The sequence below is a fragment of the Homalodisca vitripennis genome, chromosome 5, assembly GCF_021130785.1.
Source record: "Homalodisca vitripennis isolate AUS2020 chromosome 5, UT_GWSS_2.1, whole genome shotgun sequence".
In the NCBI taxonomy this organism is placed as follows: Eukaryota; Metazoa; Arthropoda; class Insecta; order Hemiptera; family Cicadellidae; genus Homalodisca; species Homalodisca vitripennis.
Window position 1 is genome coordinate 167,123,348 of NC_060211.1, and position 16,849 is coordinate 167,140,196.

At 32.4% G+C, this 16,849-nt stretch overlaps 2 protein-coding genes across 2 annotated transcripts in view; one reads left to right on the plus strand and one right to left on the minus strand.

The window, feature by feature from the left end:
• LOC124363109 (syndetin) overlaps nucleotides 1-8,184 on the plus strand; it is a 54,967-nt gene extending 46,783 nt beyond the window's left edge. Inside the window, exons 16-18 of the mRNA XM_046818238.1 lie at nucleotides 1,765-1,886; nucleotides 6,552-6,741; nucleotides 7,902-8,184. Coding sequence (XP_046674194.1) covers nucleotides 1,765-1,886; nucleotides 6,552-6,741; nucleotides 7,902-8,018 — 429 coding nt within the window. The 3' untranslated portion in view covers nucleotides 8,019-8,184. The remainder of the gene's footprint in view (nucleotides 1-1,764; nucleotides 1,887-6,551; nucleotides 6,742-7,901) is intronic.
• Nucleotides 8,185-10,991: 2,807 nt separating this feature from the next.
• On the minus strand, nucleotides 10,992-16,705 carry LOC124363110 (stress-associated endoplasmic reticulum protein 2). The gene is made up of 3 exons (XM_046818239.1): nucleotides 16,437-16,705; nucleotides 13,435-13,507; nucleotides 10,992-11,541 (listed from the first exon to the last, which is right to left on the minus strand). The coding sequence occupies exons 1-3, from the start codon at nucleotides 16,518-16,520 to the stop codon at nucleotides 11,504-11,506; spliced, it is 195 nt and encodes a 64-aa protein (XP_046674195.1). The 5' UTR covers nucleotides 16,521-16,705; the 3' UTR covers nucleotides 10,992-11,503.
• Between the last annotated feature and the right edge of the window lie 144 nt (nucleotides 16,706-16,849).

A 16,849-nucleotide genomic window follows, 5' to 3' on the forward strand; every position in this document is an offset into this window, starting at 1 on the left:
CCACCATTTTAGCCAGTTAACAGAGTCATCAAGAGAATTCAGGAAGAAACATTAAGTGGAATTTTAAGTAAATTGTTGAAAGAGTTAACAATCACATTTACACAAACAAAATCGTTCAAAAAATAATAAGAAGGGTAGGATTAATTTCACCATCCTGGTTTAGTTTCTCTAAGGGAACAGCTGTTTAGTTCATTTCCCCCTTGATATTTGATGTCAAAGAATTTTAGGACATTTTCTCAATATTCGTTTGGTTTTTTAGTGACTAGTGTTATCTTAACTTGACCTGTAAAATATGTGCGCTTCAAAGATTTAAAGTAACATTATCATATTGCAATTGACAATATTAAATGTTAATTTATTTATGCAACGCATTGAAGTACCTTTATAAAAAAAACTGTCTTGACATGCAACTGAAAAAGTACTGTAATCTCAAAATTATTAGTAGATGTTACGGTTTTATAATTTCAAACAAGAAAAGTTAATCAAATCAATTAAATAATGCCAGTTTTAACTCTGTTACAAACTTAGAAGTATATTTTCTCTAAACCTTATTAAATCTTTTCAGTGTCAACAAAATTATTAATGTATTGTTGATTTATTATTGCCACATGAAACCTATTCCAAAGCCAATTTCATAGTGTATTATTAATCAATTTTAAATGCGCATCAACCGTGACAGCAAGTTTGTTGTCTGAATAAAGTTGACACAGTTTGATTACCAGATGTTGGGAGGTAGAACAAATAAATGTTTGAATTCTGTCTCATCACTAGTCATAACTGCGTCACACACTCAATGTGGCTTCTACTTAAAGAAATTAATTTAACCATTTGTTTGAGTAAAATGTTTCTATTTTGTTAAGCCATCGGGCGTTATTTGGTTTTGGTCCAAAACCAACAAAATGGAAGCTAGAATAAATCATAGTATACAATACACCAAAAATGTAATGTAACAAATTTCTAATAGAGGATTAAGTAAATAATGCCAAAAAGATGTAAACTTCCTCCATTTTTTCATACTATAAATTGTATTTCATGGATTCCACATTGTACCAAAGAGCCCTGAGAATTTAAGGTTTTGGCGTCACTTGGGTTCACTTAGTTTCGAACACATTGTGATACGAAAGAAAACAGACATTTTTTAGAGTTATTGATAGTTATTGTGAAAAATCAGTCAAAATTACTAAAGGTTAAAAAAAAACAACTTTTAGACTGAGAGCTTGTTTTAAGTTAAGTTTTAAAACTGTTAATAAGAACTGACTGTAGCGAAACGATCTTGAAATGTTAAGCTTTAAACACTTTTAAGCCCTTATTTTTGGTCATGGAACTGTAGGAAATGTCTCATTAAAGATAAGATTAATAAGAATCAAAAAACCTTTTAATTTTTCTTGTAAAGTGTATACTTTTGAGTATTTAAACAATGTTAAAAAAGTTTGAGGTTATCTTTGAATAATCAACAAAAACTATCTAAATCTAAAAAGAGTTTGAATATTTATTTATCTCTAAATGAAGCATAAAAGAAGTTTAATGTTATTCTGATGGAGTTAAAATCAAGAAGATGGCCACCCGTAAAGCCAACCCCTAATTGTCAATATTTTAATTCCTTTTATATATATGATTTTTTATATAGTAAAATGTAATCCGAAATATAAGTGTGTACTAGGTTGACTACCAGAAAAAAGTAAATAGGACTTCAACTAGTTACCCTATTTAAATCTGTAAACTGTAGCAAGTGTTTTAATATATCATATGTGTGCATTTTTTCAGGATCTTCAGATTTTTAGTATGAAGCTTGAAGAAATCTCCAAAAATATCACCATTGCTCAGCCTGTAGTGGACACCCTGTGGGCCAACATTGCACATCAACTGGCAGATATTTTCGTGGAAGGGTAAGTAAGGGTTTTACAGTCAGACATCTTAAGGTTGGGACACACATAACCGCACCGTGCCCGACACGTGAGTCGGCCGATTGTCGGTGGCGGGCTCGGCTCGGTTTACCGTGAGGCCACACATGTCCGTATGCAGTCCGAGCGCAAGCAAACTCACTGTTTGTACTAGAACATGTTTCTTTTGAATTCGAAGTGACAGATACTTAAAAAATATTCGGAAGATTAAGTATTGCTTGAGATAATTGTTTAATTTCATTGTTGTTTATTTTTATTAATCGCTGTGGTGAATGAAATATTGCAATGCTACTAAAGTAATGCTAATGTAGTAAAGCTTTGTACAATCAGCTATTATGTAAAATTTGTAAATATCATTATCTTGGTTATATTTTTTATCCCTATAATTCTTGTTTATTGTGTTTCATTGCAATGAATTTCGGTCAAATACACTATAAACGGTATATTTAGTGTTTTTTTGTATTAAAACCCCAAGAGCTATAGTGTGATGCCAGAGAGTTTGCCATGTTGCAAGCCCTTTTATAATAATTTGTAAAACATAGTAAAATATTTGTAAAATATATACTGGAGAACTTACAAAAAACAACAGATTTTACAAAATTTTTTTTCTTTTATAGCTCCAAGTACAATAATTTATTGCCAGAATTAGTTTTAAAAATAGTAGAAACATAAATATATTTTCTAAAAAAATTAGAGTATGGTTGATCGGTCAAAATGATATTGAGTATTTGTTTAAGATAATACATTAGTGTATGGTTTAGTCTTGTCTGCTAAGTTATAATAAATATTTAAATAGACACTTTAGAGCATTATAAAATAATTACTTATAATATAATATTTTTAATGTTGCATGTGTAAAGCCTAATATTTGAATTGTAAATCATGCATAAATCCTTTTTGTTTAATACAGCACACTAGTTATACTAATTTAAACTTTGAAACGTAAGAGTACATTATTTACTACATAAGCTACAATAAACTCATTTTTATCATTTCATTGTTGCTCGATTCAGCTATTTTTATTTTTTACCCCTTTTGTATATATAGTATCCCAACACAGGCAACAGCCTCTTATGGATACCTAAATTTCTCTTATTTTGTAAATCTATTGGCCTAATTATTAGTTTTAAAAAAAAAGAAAAAAATCTAAAAGGATGTAACCTACTTTTTTATATTTTATTACTCCTATGTACATAAAAATTGAAATAAAGTAAGTAGAAAAACATTTTTTTTATTTGTTATTTACTGCTATTGTAAATACGTTATGTCATAGTATTATTTATTATTAAAGCACTGGCAATAATATTTATTTGTAATATTCAGTTTGTTATTATGGGGAAATAAATGATTTATTATTATTATTTATTTTTTAACATGGATTTTTCTTGCTTGAAAAATCTTATTGTAAATAAAATATTTTTTATTTTTACTTTATTGAAGTGAAAAGAATAAAAAAAAAATAAAATGTGATAGAAACATTCTAAATATTATGACCCTTACAAAATACCGGAATAAATGTATCAAGTAACTTCAATACATCAAAGAAAAATAGATTTTCGCGCAAATAATTACATGCTTGTTGTTTCTTAATTAATGAAAAATGTTTATAGATTTTTCATAATTCGAATTTAGTTGTTTTAAAATCACTTAAGGTACAACATGGTTTTCAAATTTGTTGTAATAAGAAAATATGCACAATAAGAAAATATGACTAGTTTACTATAAGGTAAGAAAATGTAATACTTTTAATAATAAATATGATTTTGTACGCGAACACAGGGTGTAGAGTTAGTAGGCTATAATACTAAATAATTCACTAAAATAGAACGTGTTAGACTACTTAAATAGTTTTAAAAAGAAGAACGCAACAGTAAACAACATATGATGCCGCTCGTAGACCGCACCGTGCCCGTCAAAATTCAAATTAAACATATCGGTGACGGTGCGGCCACGACGGTCCTGGTGTCGGTGCGGACATGTGTGGACTTGCAGGTTGAAAACACTGCGCTGCAATTCTTTCAACCGTATGACGGCCAGCATACGGCCGACTGACGTGTCGGGCGCGGTGCGGTTATGTGTGTCCCAACCTTTAGACGTATCTCTTAATGACACTAAGTGGAGTACACTTCAGTGATGTATCAATACGTATTGCCTTTGACCTTGGCTAGCCAGCTACGCGTCCTTGAGATCTTCTCGCAGTGGGAAGTGAACTATCCAAGCATCTGTCAACTAGTGTAGCAGAGGAAATATGTCTCCTATGTCGCATTCCGTTTGAACGGGACATAAAAGACATCAGCGAGGTATCAGTATGCCATGGACAAATTATGTCTCGGTTACTTTTGGTGTGAAGAGGCTTTGAAGAAAGCCAAACTGTGTAATGTGATGAGTAAAGTTGAGTTATTTATAGAAATAGAAAATTATTTTTATAGAAACCATGTTTTTTATTTTAATTGTGAAAATGTTTTATGTGTAATATATAAAACTTTGGTAGCTTTATTACTAATAGTTTATGGTGTACAATAAAGTAATAAGTCAAAAAACTTGTCTTTATTTTTAACTTGATAAAACAAAATGTTCTAAATAAAAATCATAGTTGAAATTTGTTTAGTAAAAATAACAGTTGATTGGTTTGGAAATAAAAATAATATAGTTATAAAAAAATGAAAAAGTGCTCTAATAGTATTTTACAAGCAAGAACTACATGTTAAATTTCATCACCTTACTATTTGTTTGGTATTAGTCATGGATAAGATAACTTATTAGCCAATGTTTCAATCCAATCTTTTAATTCTGAATGTGAGAATTGTTTACCCTTTTAATGCTGACATGCGTCGTGAGCACAAGTCCCTGTTTATTTTAAAAATGCTAATATGCACCATGAGCGCAAGTCCCTGTTTATTTTTAAAATGCTAATATGCGCCATGCGCGCATAGTACAAAGTTAAACTAACCGTGCGACATGCGCTCCAGGAGCCCGTCTGGTTTTTCTTATTGCTTGATAATGTTCGGACAAACGCAATCAAAACTTGCATATTGCATCTAGGCAACTTAGAGATTGAAAAAAATCCAATCTCTCTATTGATCTTTATGGATTGATGTCACGATGTTCACTTGGCGGGTATTGATGCACTAGCAAGTGAATGGTTTGAACACAGGCAAGTTCTTTGTATGGGTAAGGGTGTTGGACCACAAAATAATGAATATAGTATTGAATTACAACCAGGAAGAATATGGAAGAACTGTAGTGTGTGTAGCATTCACAGTACAAGCACTGATACTAGGAAGCGTACAAGAACAGCTTTTGCCAGATACAAAAATGTGTTCATCCCTTGTGCTTTGGAAAACAAAATTGTAGGCTATATATTGTAAATAAATTAGCTTTGTAGTGTGAATTGTTTTTAGTATTATTTTTAGAAACTATTTCGACCATTGAAAACAACCAAGTGTAAATAAACGTTTCTGCATGTCAAATACCAACATACTGTTGAATGTGATATTTACACGACTCTTGCATGGTTTTGAGAAAATCGTTCGTTGTATCTTTTATGTTTTTCAAGGTAGGTGCTCTATTTTTTGTGTGTGTAATTATAATTAAATGTAGGATAGGCATAATATCCTAGCTTTTAATGTACGCTTTCTAAAAAGCAATTAAATTGCCCCTCAAACGCATCTTTTTGTTTATACATTTACAAAATTATAAGTTACTAAAAATTGCCAAATTAATTTTTTTTAACCATTACATTGTTAGACAAAAACAAGAAACCAATGGTTAATGTCTAACAATAATACAAAAGTTATGAATTTTATAAAAAAGCTGTTTAAAACGGGAAAATTGGCCCGACATTCTTTGCAAGTCCTTTGAAAAAATAGGCATTTTTCATAAGAATTTTTAAAAGCTGTCTGGCTCTAAGAGAATTAAACATGTAAGAAACCTATAAATTCGGAACAAATTCTCTCTTGGAAAATAATGTTGGTTTTTTTCAAGCATTGATTTTTAAATTTAAATGATTCCAGGATAGGCTATCACAAATTACACCTAAATGCTAAATTTCCTCAAATTCACACAATCCACGTAGCTTGTAGCTGTGACTATGGGCAGATGATCAGTTTTCGACGCAATCACAATACTTGACATTACTTAAACTAGGGAAAGTAAACATGGAAACAACACATTTTTCTTCAACCACTTAATTTCATAGCGATGTCTAAAGAGAAGTTCAAATTAAACCATGAACATCTGTTTTTATATCCAGTATAGATTTTGTTTGGATGAATGGATGTACCTAATAAAATAGAAGAGCTAAAGATAAACTACAACAAAATTGCTGAGACAGAAAGAATTTTTTATTTATCTAAACAATAATAAACATATAATATGTATTCATCTGGGTTATGTTAATGTGTTAGCCGATGTCACAGGTTCTCATGCGCTAAGAGATGTTCCAACGGAGGTTGAGGTCTGATGCAGCTGAACTGGTGTCCCAGCTAGAGAAGATTTGCTTTGTGTTAACATGTTGGGCGATTTCACAGGTTCTCAAGTGCTAAGAAATGTTCGAACGGAGGTCGAGGTCTGATGCAGCTGGACTGGACACAGTTGGTGTCCCAGCTAGAGAAGATATGCTTTGTGTTAACATGTTGGGCGATTTCACAGGTTCTCAAGTGCTAAGAAATGTTCCAACGGAGGTCGAGGTCTGATGCAGCTGGACTGGACACAGCTGGTGTCCCAGCTAGAGAAGATGTGCTCTCTCCGTCCAATCCCACGTAAGGAGTTTGTTGAGGCCTACGTCAAGGCATACTACCTGCCGGAGCAAGCGTTGGAGACCTTTGTACGAGACCACAATGTGAGTTAATCCTTTTATGTTAGGTTTCTTCTCTGTTGGATTTAACACACAGCTTGTTTGATGTTATTCCTAACGTATACGTGTCAGTATGCTCTGGTATGAGTTATTTATTTTAACCTAGTTTGTAGTTATGTGTTGGGTTAGTTATCCACCTGAGGAAGAGATCAGATTTCAGATCTTTAAAGGAAGCTACTGATTTTTTAAATCACTGAACGATGTAAAATGTACGGAAAAACTCTTTTCATTTACTTGTTATTTCACAGGATTGAATTACTTTTGTTGACCTGTTGCTAGCATCAAAGCTAGTCAATCTTCTCTTGTTACTAGTAATAAGAATAGTTAATCTTCTCTTGTTGGTAGTAATAAAGATAGTAAATCTTCTCCTGTTGCTAGTAACAAAGCTAGTCAATCTTCTCTTCTTGTAAGATTTTACCGTATACATTCTTTGTACTCGTAGTTAGTGTTTAAATTCATGATGGAGGTTTATCTGATCTTTTATATTTTAAAATGTCATCATTGATATTTAATAAGAAATGTCAGATCCCTCTTCATCATTATCATGTGTAATCTCATTAACCCTTTTCAAGAAATCTTATCAAACAGAATAAAGTATACATGATTGTAAAATACAAAGTGAATAGTGTATAAAAAGTGCTTTGGTTTCACACAAGATGTAGTAACCTGCACTGTTTCACTACTTTCTCCTTTGACTCTGCAGTCAGCCACTTTTCAGAACGTCGATTAATAATATTTTTAGTAAAGAATTTGTAAATAGCCAGTTTCTTTTTGTGCAAAAAAAAGGGTTTGTTTTACAATTAATTGAATACAAATGGTTAAGATTTTATCTATTGTTTAAAGAGATGTGCATCTGCATTGATGAAGTTTTAGTTAACTTACAAAGATGGTTATCTACAGCAAAATGAAGATTTTATTTGTGTTAGCAGTACCTTTACACGCGTGAACCAGAAAATTGACATGATGTTTTAATTCAAATATTTAAATAGACCTTTACATTACTTAACAAACTTTGTTTGCAAGAGGAAAATAATTTCTCCTCTTATTAGGAATTAAACTGAAGATGTTTGAAGTAAATTCTGTCTCTGTGTAGTATATTCTTTAGCAATACACTTTATTTAATATTTGTATCCTGTGATGTGCAGGAATATTCAAGTAAGCAGATCCTGGCACTTGTCAGTTGTGCCTGTCAGACTAACAAGAAGTTGCGTCAGAAACTGACAAGTCTGATAGAAGACCAAGAACGACTCGGGACAAGATGACAACAAGACTGACTTAGTTGTAGAGCGTGTACATATTCTTGTATATCTTGTGTAATATTTGTAAACTACATTAACCTCCGTTTTTATACAGTTGCACTGTTTATAATTATATTGAACCCAAAATGATCTGATGTATACAATTGAAATATAATTATTGCGTAATCGTTCAAGACTAATAAATTAAATCCTATTCCTCCACAGTTTTTCATATTTACTATTAGAAATCAAGAACTTATAAAACAAGGAAACAAACCTGCTTGTCACAACGTTAAACACATATACAAGAATGTTTAATTTATTTAAGCATGGGTAAACTAGTAATACTTTATATAAATTTTATACTGACATATTTTTTATATATACATGTTTATTTATTTCAAAACTAAGACAGGAAATTTGCTGCAACAGTCTATTTTCTTGGGGGAAAACTTATTATTAACCCCTTAATGGTCTTTGACGTAATATTACGTTCATAGTGATTGCGTTAAAGTGTGCTTCTGACGTAATATTATGCATCGTTATATTGTTCCTGTTTTATTCTGTTGTCTGCCATAATATTGCGCAAGAAGCATTTGTATGACAATTGTACAAGTATTTCTGCCTAGAATCACCTCCTTGGTTCTCTGTTATAAGTGTTTGCACCGATTGATTTATCTGTAGTTGCAGAGTGCAGACAGCTACCACATTTTGTTGTTGCATATCATCTGTCCTCGAGTAATTTATAGTTTTATTTCTAGTGTTTATTTTACCATGAAATATCTGATGCACAAATAGATGAATTGCTTCGTTTCCATTAACTAAACTTTGGAAATTCACTAAATAAGTACCAAAAATCACTGTTATGGGGTTAAAAGTCAACCTCTCTTCTCCCTGCAACCCAAGCTTAAAAATTCAAATAATGAAGTACCTTCATGTGACATATTGGAATTAAAGGGGATTGAAGAGAAATTTTCAATGAAAAAACTTTATATTTTTGAAATACTATCAGACATGACACATTCCACCCCTGGGGATAGTAATGATCGTGATTCATCAAGATGGTGTGTCCGAGAAAAAGGTGATTAGCATGACAGTTAGCTCTTCAACTAATCTGTTTGGCAAAGCTGATATGCGTATCACCAACCCTCCACCGGATGACTGAAAATTGTAAAAGGTTTTTTATATACAAATCAGTACTTTATCACCTGGCTTGAGAGAAGAATTGTAATAGCATCATTATCAGTATCAGACTAAAATGGACTCATAGAGCAAAGAACACAAGTAGAAACATATACTTGTGTTCCAAATTTTATGCACACTGAATAGATCTTGGAAACTATAAAAGATCAATTGTGAGAAGAGAGGAGAGCTATGAATCTAAGTAGAATTCCACTGAAGTACCCGCCCTTCAATTTCACTACAGTTCATTTATGGATGGTTCTCACATAATTCACAAATAACTCAAATTTATTACTCAAGGAAGTCTTAATATTAACTCTACAACTAGCAATCTACATTATAATGTCGATCTGAATCGATTTATGGGTGGCTATCAACATTATCTGACACATACATGTTTTGACAATTCATATAGTACATAAATAAACACTATCACCACTATTTATATACCAATTCAAACAGAAAGAATTGCTGAGTTCAATGGTGAAATTTGTTTGCTGTTTCGGCAACAGTGACATCATAAAACTTGCCAGAATGATCGTCTTCATCTAGACATTTTTAAAATTAGTGATATATCATGGGTATAGTAGTAAAAATTATATTTTTCTTTTTTTAGTATTTTTAAAATAATTGTACCTATAGTAACAAATTTAGGTATGTCTCACCCCTTATCAAAAATAAAAAAAATTAGAAACTGGTTGTTAATTTATTTATTGTTTTAAGTGCATATAATTATCTAAATATTGTATATTTTGGAAATATTTAGTGTAAGAATTATATTTGTGTAAATATTTGAAAAATATTATACCCATAGTAACAAATTTAGCCTTTCATATACTATTTGTAGTTTTTACAATATATATAATTTTTCTTCCAGAAAACTTGGATACCATTATATATTTTCTGAAACTAGATATAATAAACAATATATTTGCTATCTCAGATTCTAATATTTATAATATTATCACACTTTACTAGGGGCAGCCCCACTACTTAAAACAATGTAGTGCTCTTTTTTTAATGATTTATACATAAAGTTTTTATACCATAATTATATTTCCACATTTTCCTGAAAAAACAACGTATTACACACATAGGTTTATAGTAAACATGTGTTTTTTACTAAATGTTTTAAGTACGAGTATGAAACACTAAAAAATGGCTTGCCATATAAGAAAAAATTACTGCCACTTCGAGGGTTAATGTAATTATGCATTTTATCAACTCCTGTACTTTAAAACCAAATAAATCTGATTGCGCAAACAAGATAAACATTGATAAATCACTGTAATAATATTACGATATCCATGTTGCCAATGAACAATTATGAAGAAAAAGGCCTGACTAAGGTGTAATGAACTGAGCTGTTATGAAAGGCTGAAGTGCATCATTATCTATCAGAAGGTCAAGGTCGAATGGACAGATTTTGTGTGCTTGCTGAAGCGACAGTATTTAAAACATCAGCGTTTTTCTGCTTATCGTACATATAAATGATCTTCACCTTACCAATTCAAGATATGTTGAATATTCTATATGTTCATTTAAATCTTGTTCCTGTTATTTTCTACAGCACAAAATATTGATGTCAAACTGTGTGAATGGAGAAGGCCATCATTACTATTTATTACAATACATAGACACCTCTATGGTTCCCCCCTACAATACTACGTTATATCTTTGTAAATCTGAGTTGCAGTGAAGTTATGTGAAACCGATAACTCTTCTTACAAAATTATGCAATCAATCAATATTTTAAACACTCCTAATACACTAACTATCAAGAAAGTTATGGGTCATTGCAAACAATAACAAAGCTAAATATACAAGCTTCCTTTATTAAGAATGTCTAAAATATACTTCCAATCCATAAATAATGATTTAAATACTTATAAAAATCAGAACAAAAATAACTGTAATAACATATATTAAAAGAAATAAATAAGTAAAAAAGATTGGAATGGTCTCCACTTTTATTCACCAGGACTCTGGCGTACATCTGTACATGTAAAACAATATGTATATCATATTTACAATATTTATAAACTCCTCTATAATTAAAGTGATCCACTATATCATCATTGAGCGATCATACTGACTCACAGTTAGTTATAATTTCATTAAAACATCGTGAAATAGCCATTTAATAAAATAAGTAATGAAAATACAAGTAACAATGAAAATGTTTACTTGAACAAATAATACCCCAATTACATATTTTCATTAAACAATAGAACCGATCAACTGAGTTTGTGCGCCAACAAATTTTAACTTTGAGACAGTTGAAATCTTGAGTTTCATCCATTGAGATATTTTTCCATGTTTAAACGCTACGCCAGTCGGATGCTTTGGATTATCTGGAATATAGCTGGAACACAAAAGAAACATATAAGAAAATCACAAATAATTTATTAAAGAAAAAATAAGCCTAAATTCTTATTTAAAATTGTAAAATCCTGTCCAAAATTGTAATAGCAAAGATTTGGCATTGAGTGGCAAGAATTAAATTATATTAATATTTTTCATTCTTTTAAGTCATGGTGTAACATAGTGGACCCCATTAAAAGATTCTGAGTACATTAGTCATCAATCAAAATTTTGTCTTGTTTTTAATGAAGTTATTACTTGAGGATGTAATAATCAGTAATTAATTTTCATTGGATTGTTGTTTTTTTTATCGATCAGACATTTAATTAAAAACATTTACAGTATTTATAGTGAAAAACTGAGTTACATGAATGACTGTAAATAGACAATGACTGGGGTTCTTGGGAGACATTTGCAAATAGTTTCCAAGATAGGACAAAGATTTCATCTCTGGAATGGTAACACTAATCTCTCACACTACTCTCCTACAAAACAGGTTTTGTAAGGGGTGAGGAGGGTTAGCAACGATGCCACTTTCAATACTTTCTCCTCCATAATTTCCAGTCGCTTCCATCTTCCACTTGTGTTCAGTGACCTGCCCATCATCCCTCAGACGTGTTACTTTTTACGGGACTTCACTTTGTTGTGAAAAATAAAATTCTTTCTACAGATTTTTCTTTTTATTAAATGTGAATAAATTCAGTCTTAGACCCAGATATCGTTGAATTTTACAATGACACTACAAATGATGTAAACATTTTTTTTTTAAAACATCAACTTTTTCTATGGTATGACGAACATCATACTCATAACTCTTTTGTTAACTATGTTCACAATAAAATCTCAAAAACAGATGTCATGGAGGTTGCGTTTGCCAAAGACATGGGTAGAATTCACTACTCCTCAAGATTTGCAATGTCGAACACTAACTAATCTGCCCAGAATCTCAGAAGACGTATAAGATGTTGCTGAATCATCAAAATCCTCCCCTGTTCAAGAAGCTGCGAGAGAGCCTGGAATGAGAAATATTTGTGCTATTTATCCAGCCAAAAGAGAAAGATGATCCGTTTCCAGTGAGTCATCTGTGCTAAGCATATGTGGATACTTTGGTATTATCTGGAGGCCACTCTGTCCCTATCTACTACTTGTTATTACTATTAAGTAGGTTTAAACAGGTTAAAATAAATATGTTACTATACATATATATATATATATATATATATTATATGCGCTCAAATGATCTGAGCTTTTTTCTCTTCACGCCCGAAGTGCAGGGTAGTGCCGAACGCAATGTGATCTGACATTGGAAAAGTTTAGACGATCTGAGGATGGGAAAGTATTGACACTTTTATACCCTAATAACAAGTAATAAATAGGGACAGAGTGGCCTCCAGACAATACCAAAGTACCCATATTTGTTTAGAACACTGAGAAGTGTATGTAAAATTTGTGAAAAAAGACTAAATAGAATTCCAACATTTTAGAAACCCTGTGAAACATTGTTTTTACTATATTCATGTGTAAATTAAAATCGCTCATAATAATTTATCTTTTCCTTATGGTAGTATAAGAGACCTGTGGCGTGTGGGCGTTACCATTCCAGGGATTTTCATCCGTTTTCCTTGAGTTGTCCCATATAAGCCATTCTTGGAAGAGGAACTAATAACTTTGAAACTGAGCAAAGATGACAACAAATTTTTCAACAAATCTCCAAAGAACAGATGAAAATGTTCAATTGTTTGGACGAGAATTTCAGGAAACCCTGTTTAGTTAGATATCATTTGTATACAAATCACTTTCATTTCCTTTCAACGATTCTACGAAAACTGATATATGATAAAATTTGTCAAGATTACTGGTATAACACTGAAAACGTGTCTGTTTTTTCACTCACCTGACCCACACACAACAAAGACAAACAGTGCTAATAACCATGGTCCAACTGGGTATTTTTCATCTGCAGGTTTCTGTAAAAAAATAAATTTACATAATTAGAACTTCTCTGATGAAAAATAAAACTAGCATATTAACATTATTATGCGTAACAGGTAGGAGGAATCTACTGAACACCTGCGCTATTGTCCTGCAATAGCAAAGGAGCGCTACACCATCTTTGGTAGTCTGGAGAGGGATGGTAAGTTTCCCCAAGAGGACCTAATTGATTGGTTGTTGTCAGCGTTTTGTAGAACTGCTGAAACTGTAAATTGGTAGGCCTCCTGCAGTTCCATGTCATCATCAAAGACCTGTGACACAAGCTAGGTCTTCATTGCTACAAACAGGGTGTAGGCACTGGATGCAAGGTGCGGATGTGGAAATACCTCCTACTTAAAAGCATCCAGGACTTCTCGAGTCCAATTTGGTGTGTTGATTTTTGCAACAAAATTTATGGTAACCTAACTTGTGAGAAACAACTTTGTACAACTACTCCTAGAAATATGACAAAAACTAAGTCAGAGTTCTGTTATTATGAATCGGCGGTCTTCTTAATTTTATCATCGACTTTAGAGACAATTTTTGGTCAAACACTTTGTTTGTCATCATGCACATTAGTTCTTCCATTTTTAAACCTAATGCATCACTGACGCACTCCAACTTGAGTAATCATCGTTCCTATAAACCTCACAGAGTAGACGATAAATCTCAATTGGTTTATTGAGATTTATCAATAAAGCCAACAAAAACCGTATTACCGATCGCACTTCACAACTTGTGAGATTTTCAATCGCGTCACAGATTTTAAACTGCTATTGTAAAACAACAAGGAGCGACAGTAACCTCTCACTAATATGGCTGGATAACCATGAGAAATGCAGTGACATGAAACCACTACAACAGTCCCGCCCCTAGTGGCTACAGAGCAATAGGTAATCAATTTACTTTCTGGATAGCCATTGTATTTTACAATTTTTACAGATCTGTTAGATCAGTATAATGATGGGTACCAGCCTAGGTTAATTTTAAATATTCAAGAAAATAACTTTTTCTAATTAAACAAAATAAGCTAATTATTTTTATCAGATAAACCAATTACAATAAGTTTAAAAAAATAGTTACAGTTTAGAAATGTTGAATGGGGGCGAGAGAAAAAATTAATTTGAATTCAAATTCAGGCACAACTGCCCCAAATAATGAGTGCTGCCTCTTGTTCCAATAGTTGACCCCTTCCTCCCACCTAACTTGGTTAGAAGTTAACCCCTCTTAACTTGGTAGTGTCCGACACTAGCTAAGCAGATTTCAGTGAATTACTGCATGTTAAATGCCAAACAATCCAATATTATTCATTAGGTTTTTTAGAGAGTTTTTAACATTATAAAACACATTTGAAATGCCAGGTGCACTCTGTGCCTATCCAGGTTGGCAAGAAAGTATTTTTTAGACCAACTATATTCCACGGCAGGAAAAAGATTTGCATGCCCATGAAGTTTGCCGATCGACTGCGACAACTAGCAGCCAGAGTGAACCGTTTAATACTCCCCCAAACACTACTACGTCCCCAGTACTGTCGGCTGCAATGTAGTAGTAGTGGCGGTTGTAATTGTCACTCTTGCACGCTCTTGGCCAGCTCGCACTTGCTCAGGTAAACCGCTCTGGTACACTAGTAAATAGCGCCAAGACCGATTGCCATGATCAGGTTTGCATGATTCTCACTCACGTATAAAACAGGCCTTACGAAAGTCACGGCGTGACACATGTTGATTCATTAAATCGCTAGTTGTAGAGATTTTCACGGTTTGAACATTAAATTTACGGCTTACTTAAGGTTTCGGTATCAATTTACAATATCGTGACCATGGAAAGGTATGTTCATTTTTTTTTTCCTGAAAACTACAATTTTTCCTGAAAACAATAGTGAAGAAAAAATTCGTCGGCAACGAAAATCAAAGGAGTTACGATTTTTTGAAATCCTCTGAAAACTCTGTTTTTGACAGTACCTCTGGCAATTTTACTGAAATGATGACGTTAATCCTGTCAACGATGCCTGCCCACTGCGCAGTGCTGCGCACTGCTTGCTCTTTTTAAAAAAAAAATTAACTCGAGCTTGCAAAAGTCGAATCCCAGATCACGTGATGCCCCTGATCCTTAACCCTCCAAGTGTTGTTCGACAAAATTTTGTCGGTTATTTTCCATCTTTAATGCAATAATGCCCGAAAGGCATTCAATATAATACAATGATATACTTTCCCCCCCAGTTTATATGCACCTGTGATAATAATACTTGGCTATAAATGCCCAATCCATGAAAATAAGTCCATTTTTCATGGTCACGGTATTGTAAAATAAATACCAAGGTTTCTTCACGGTGAACAAAATTCACGGGTTATTCCCGCTAGGGTGGGGACCCAGGTTCAGATAATCTATTGGTGGAAGATAACACTGAAAACATAGTAACGAGAAACACACTACACATTAGGTAATTGAGTTCAATTCTATACATAATAAAAAATATTAACATAAGCCTAACTAGTATTTTATGTGAAAAAATATGAGCTATTCAAGAAGCCCATTTAAAAATATTTACACTTTTATATAAAATAAAACGAGGAAGCAACTTTTAGCTTTTAAACTTTCCATGAAAGTTAAATAGCTTAGCAATTTACTTTACACTTAACAGGTGGCATTCAAAGGGTTTGTAAATTATGAAATAAAGTTTACAAGCCTACTAATTTCTGCACTAACTGAAAAAATATTGTAAGAAACGGTAACAAGAGCCCACTATAAATCGGCCTTTCATATTTAACATATGGAAGCAAATATGAGAAATTCTACGTTTTGTACACAAACATGGTATGTACTCTGATATTAATGTGTTTAAGATAATTATAACCAAAGCAAATAATCTAAATATTAAAAATTTGGGTAGTTGTTATAATTATCAAACATAAATTGTGTACTCACCGATGATTTTGGTACATTTCCACGAATTAAAACGTTTTTGCTGGCTTTTTCGTTTGCTATGCGCATTCTCTGCTTGGGAGCCATTGTCGTGTTGTGAACTTAATAAATTAATTCAAAAATTCTGAAACTGTTGAAAGCTTTTAGAGTTTTAAATCGTGGACACTCTCAACCACTTCAACTTCACTCAAAGGGTGGATAACGTAGTACTAGAAAGAGAAAGAAGCAACAGCAAGCCAGTAGGAATGTTGACGTATTATTTGTGAGGATAATCACACGGTTGCCAACACGACCAAAATCATGCCAACGTTATCGGACGTTCGTATGGTAGTGCCTTTAAAATTTCATTGCCTTTTAAGCATCTCATCTTATGGTATTATAAGATTTTGTTTTATTAGATATACTCATACTCTGCA

Excerpts from the sequence above, each read along its gene's own strand:
- LOC124363110 (XM_046818239.1), bottom strand. The coding sequence starts at position 16,520 with ATGGCTCCCAAGCAGAGAATGCGCATAGCAAACGAAAAAGCCAGCAAA. Across the intron at positions 13,508-16,436 it reads GAAATGTACCAAAATCATCG|AAACCTGCAGATGAAAAATA; the intron begins GTGAGTACACAA and ends ATTTTTTTACAG. Across the intron at positions 11,542-13,434 it reads CTTTGTTGTGTGTGGGTCAG|CTATATTCCAGATAATCCAA; the intron begins GTGAGTGAAAAA and ends TTTGTGTTCCAG.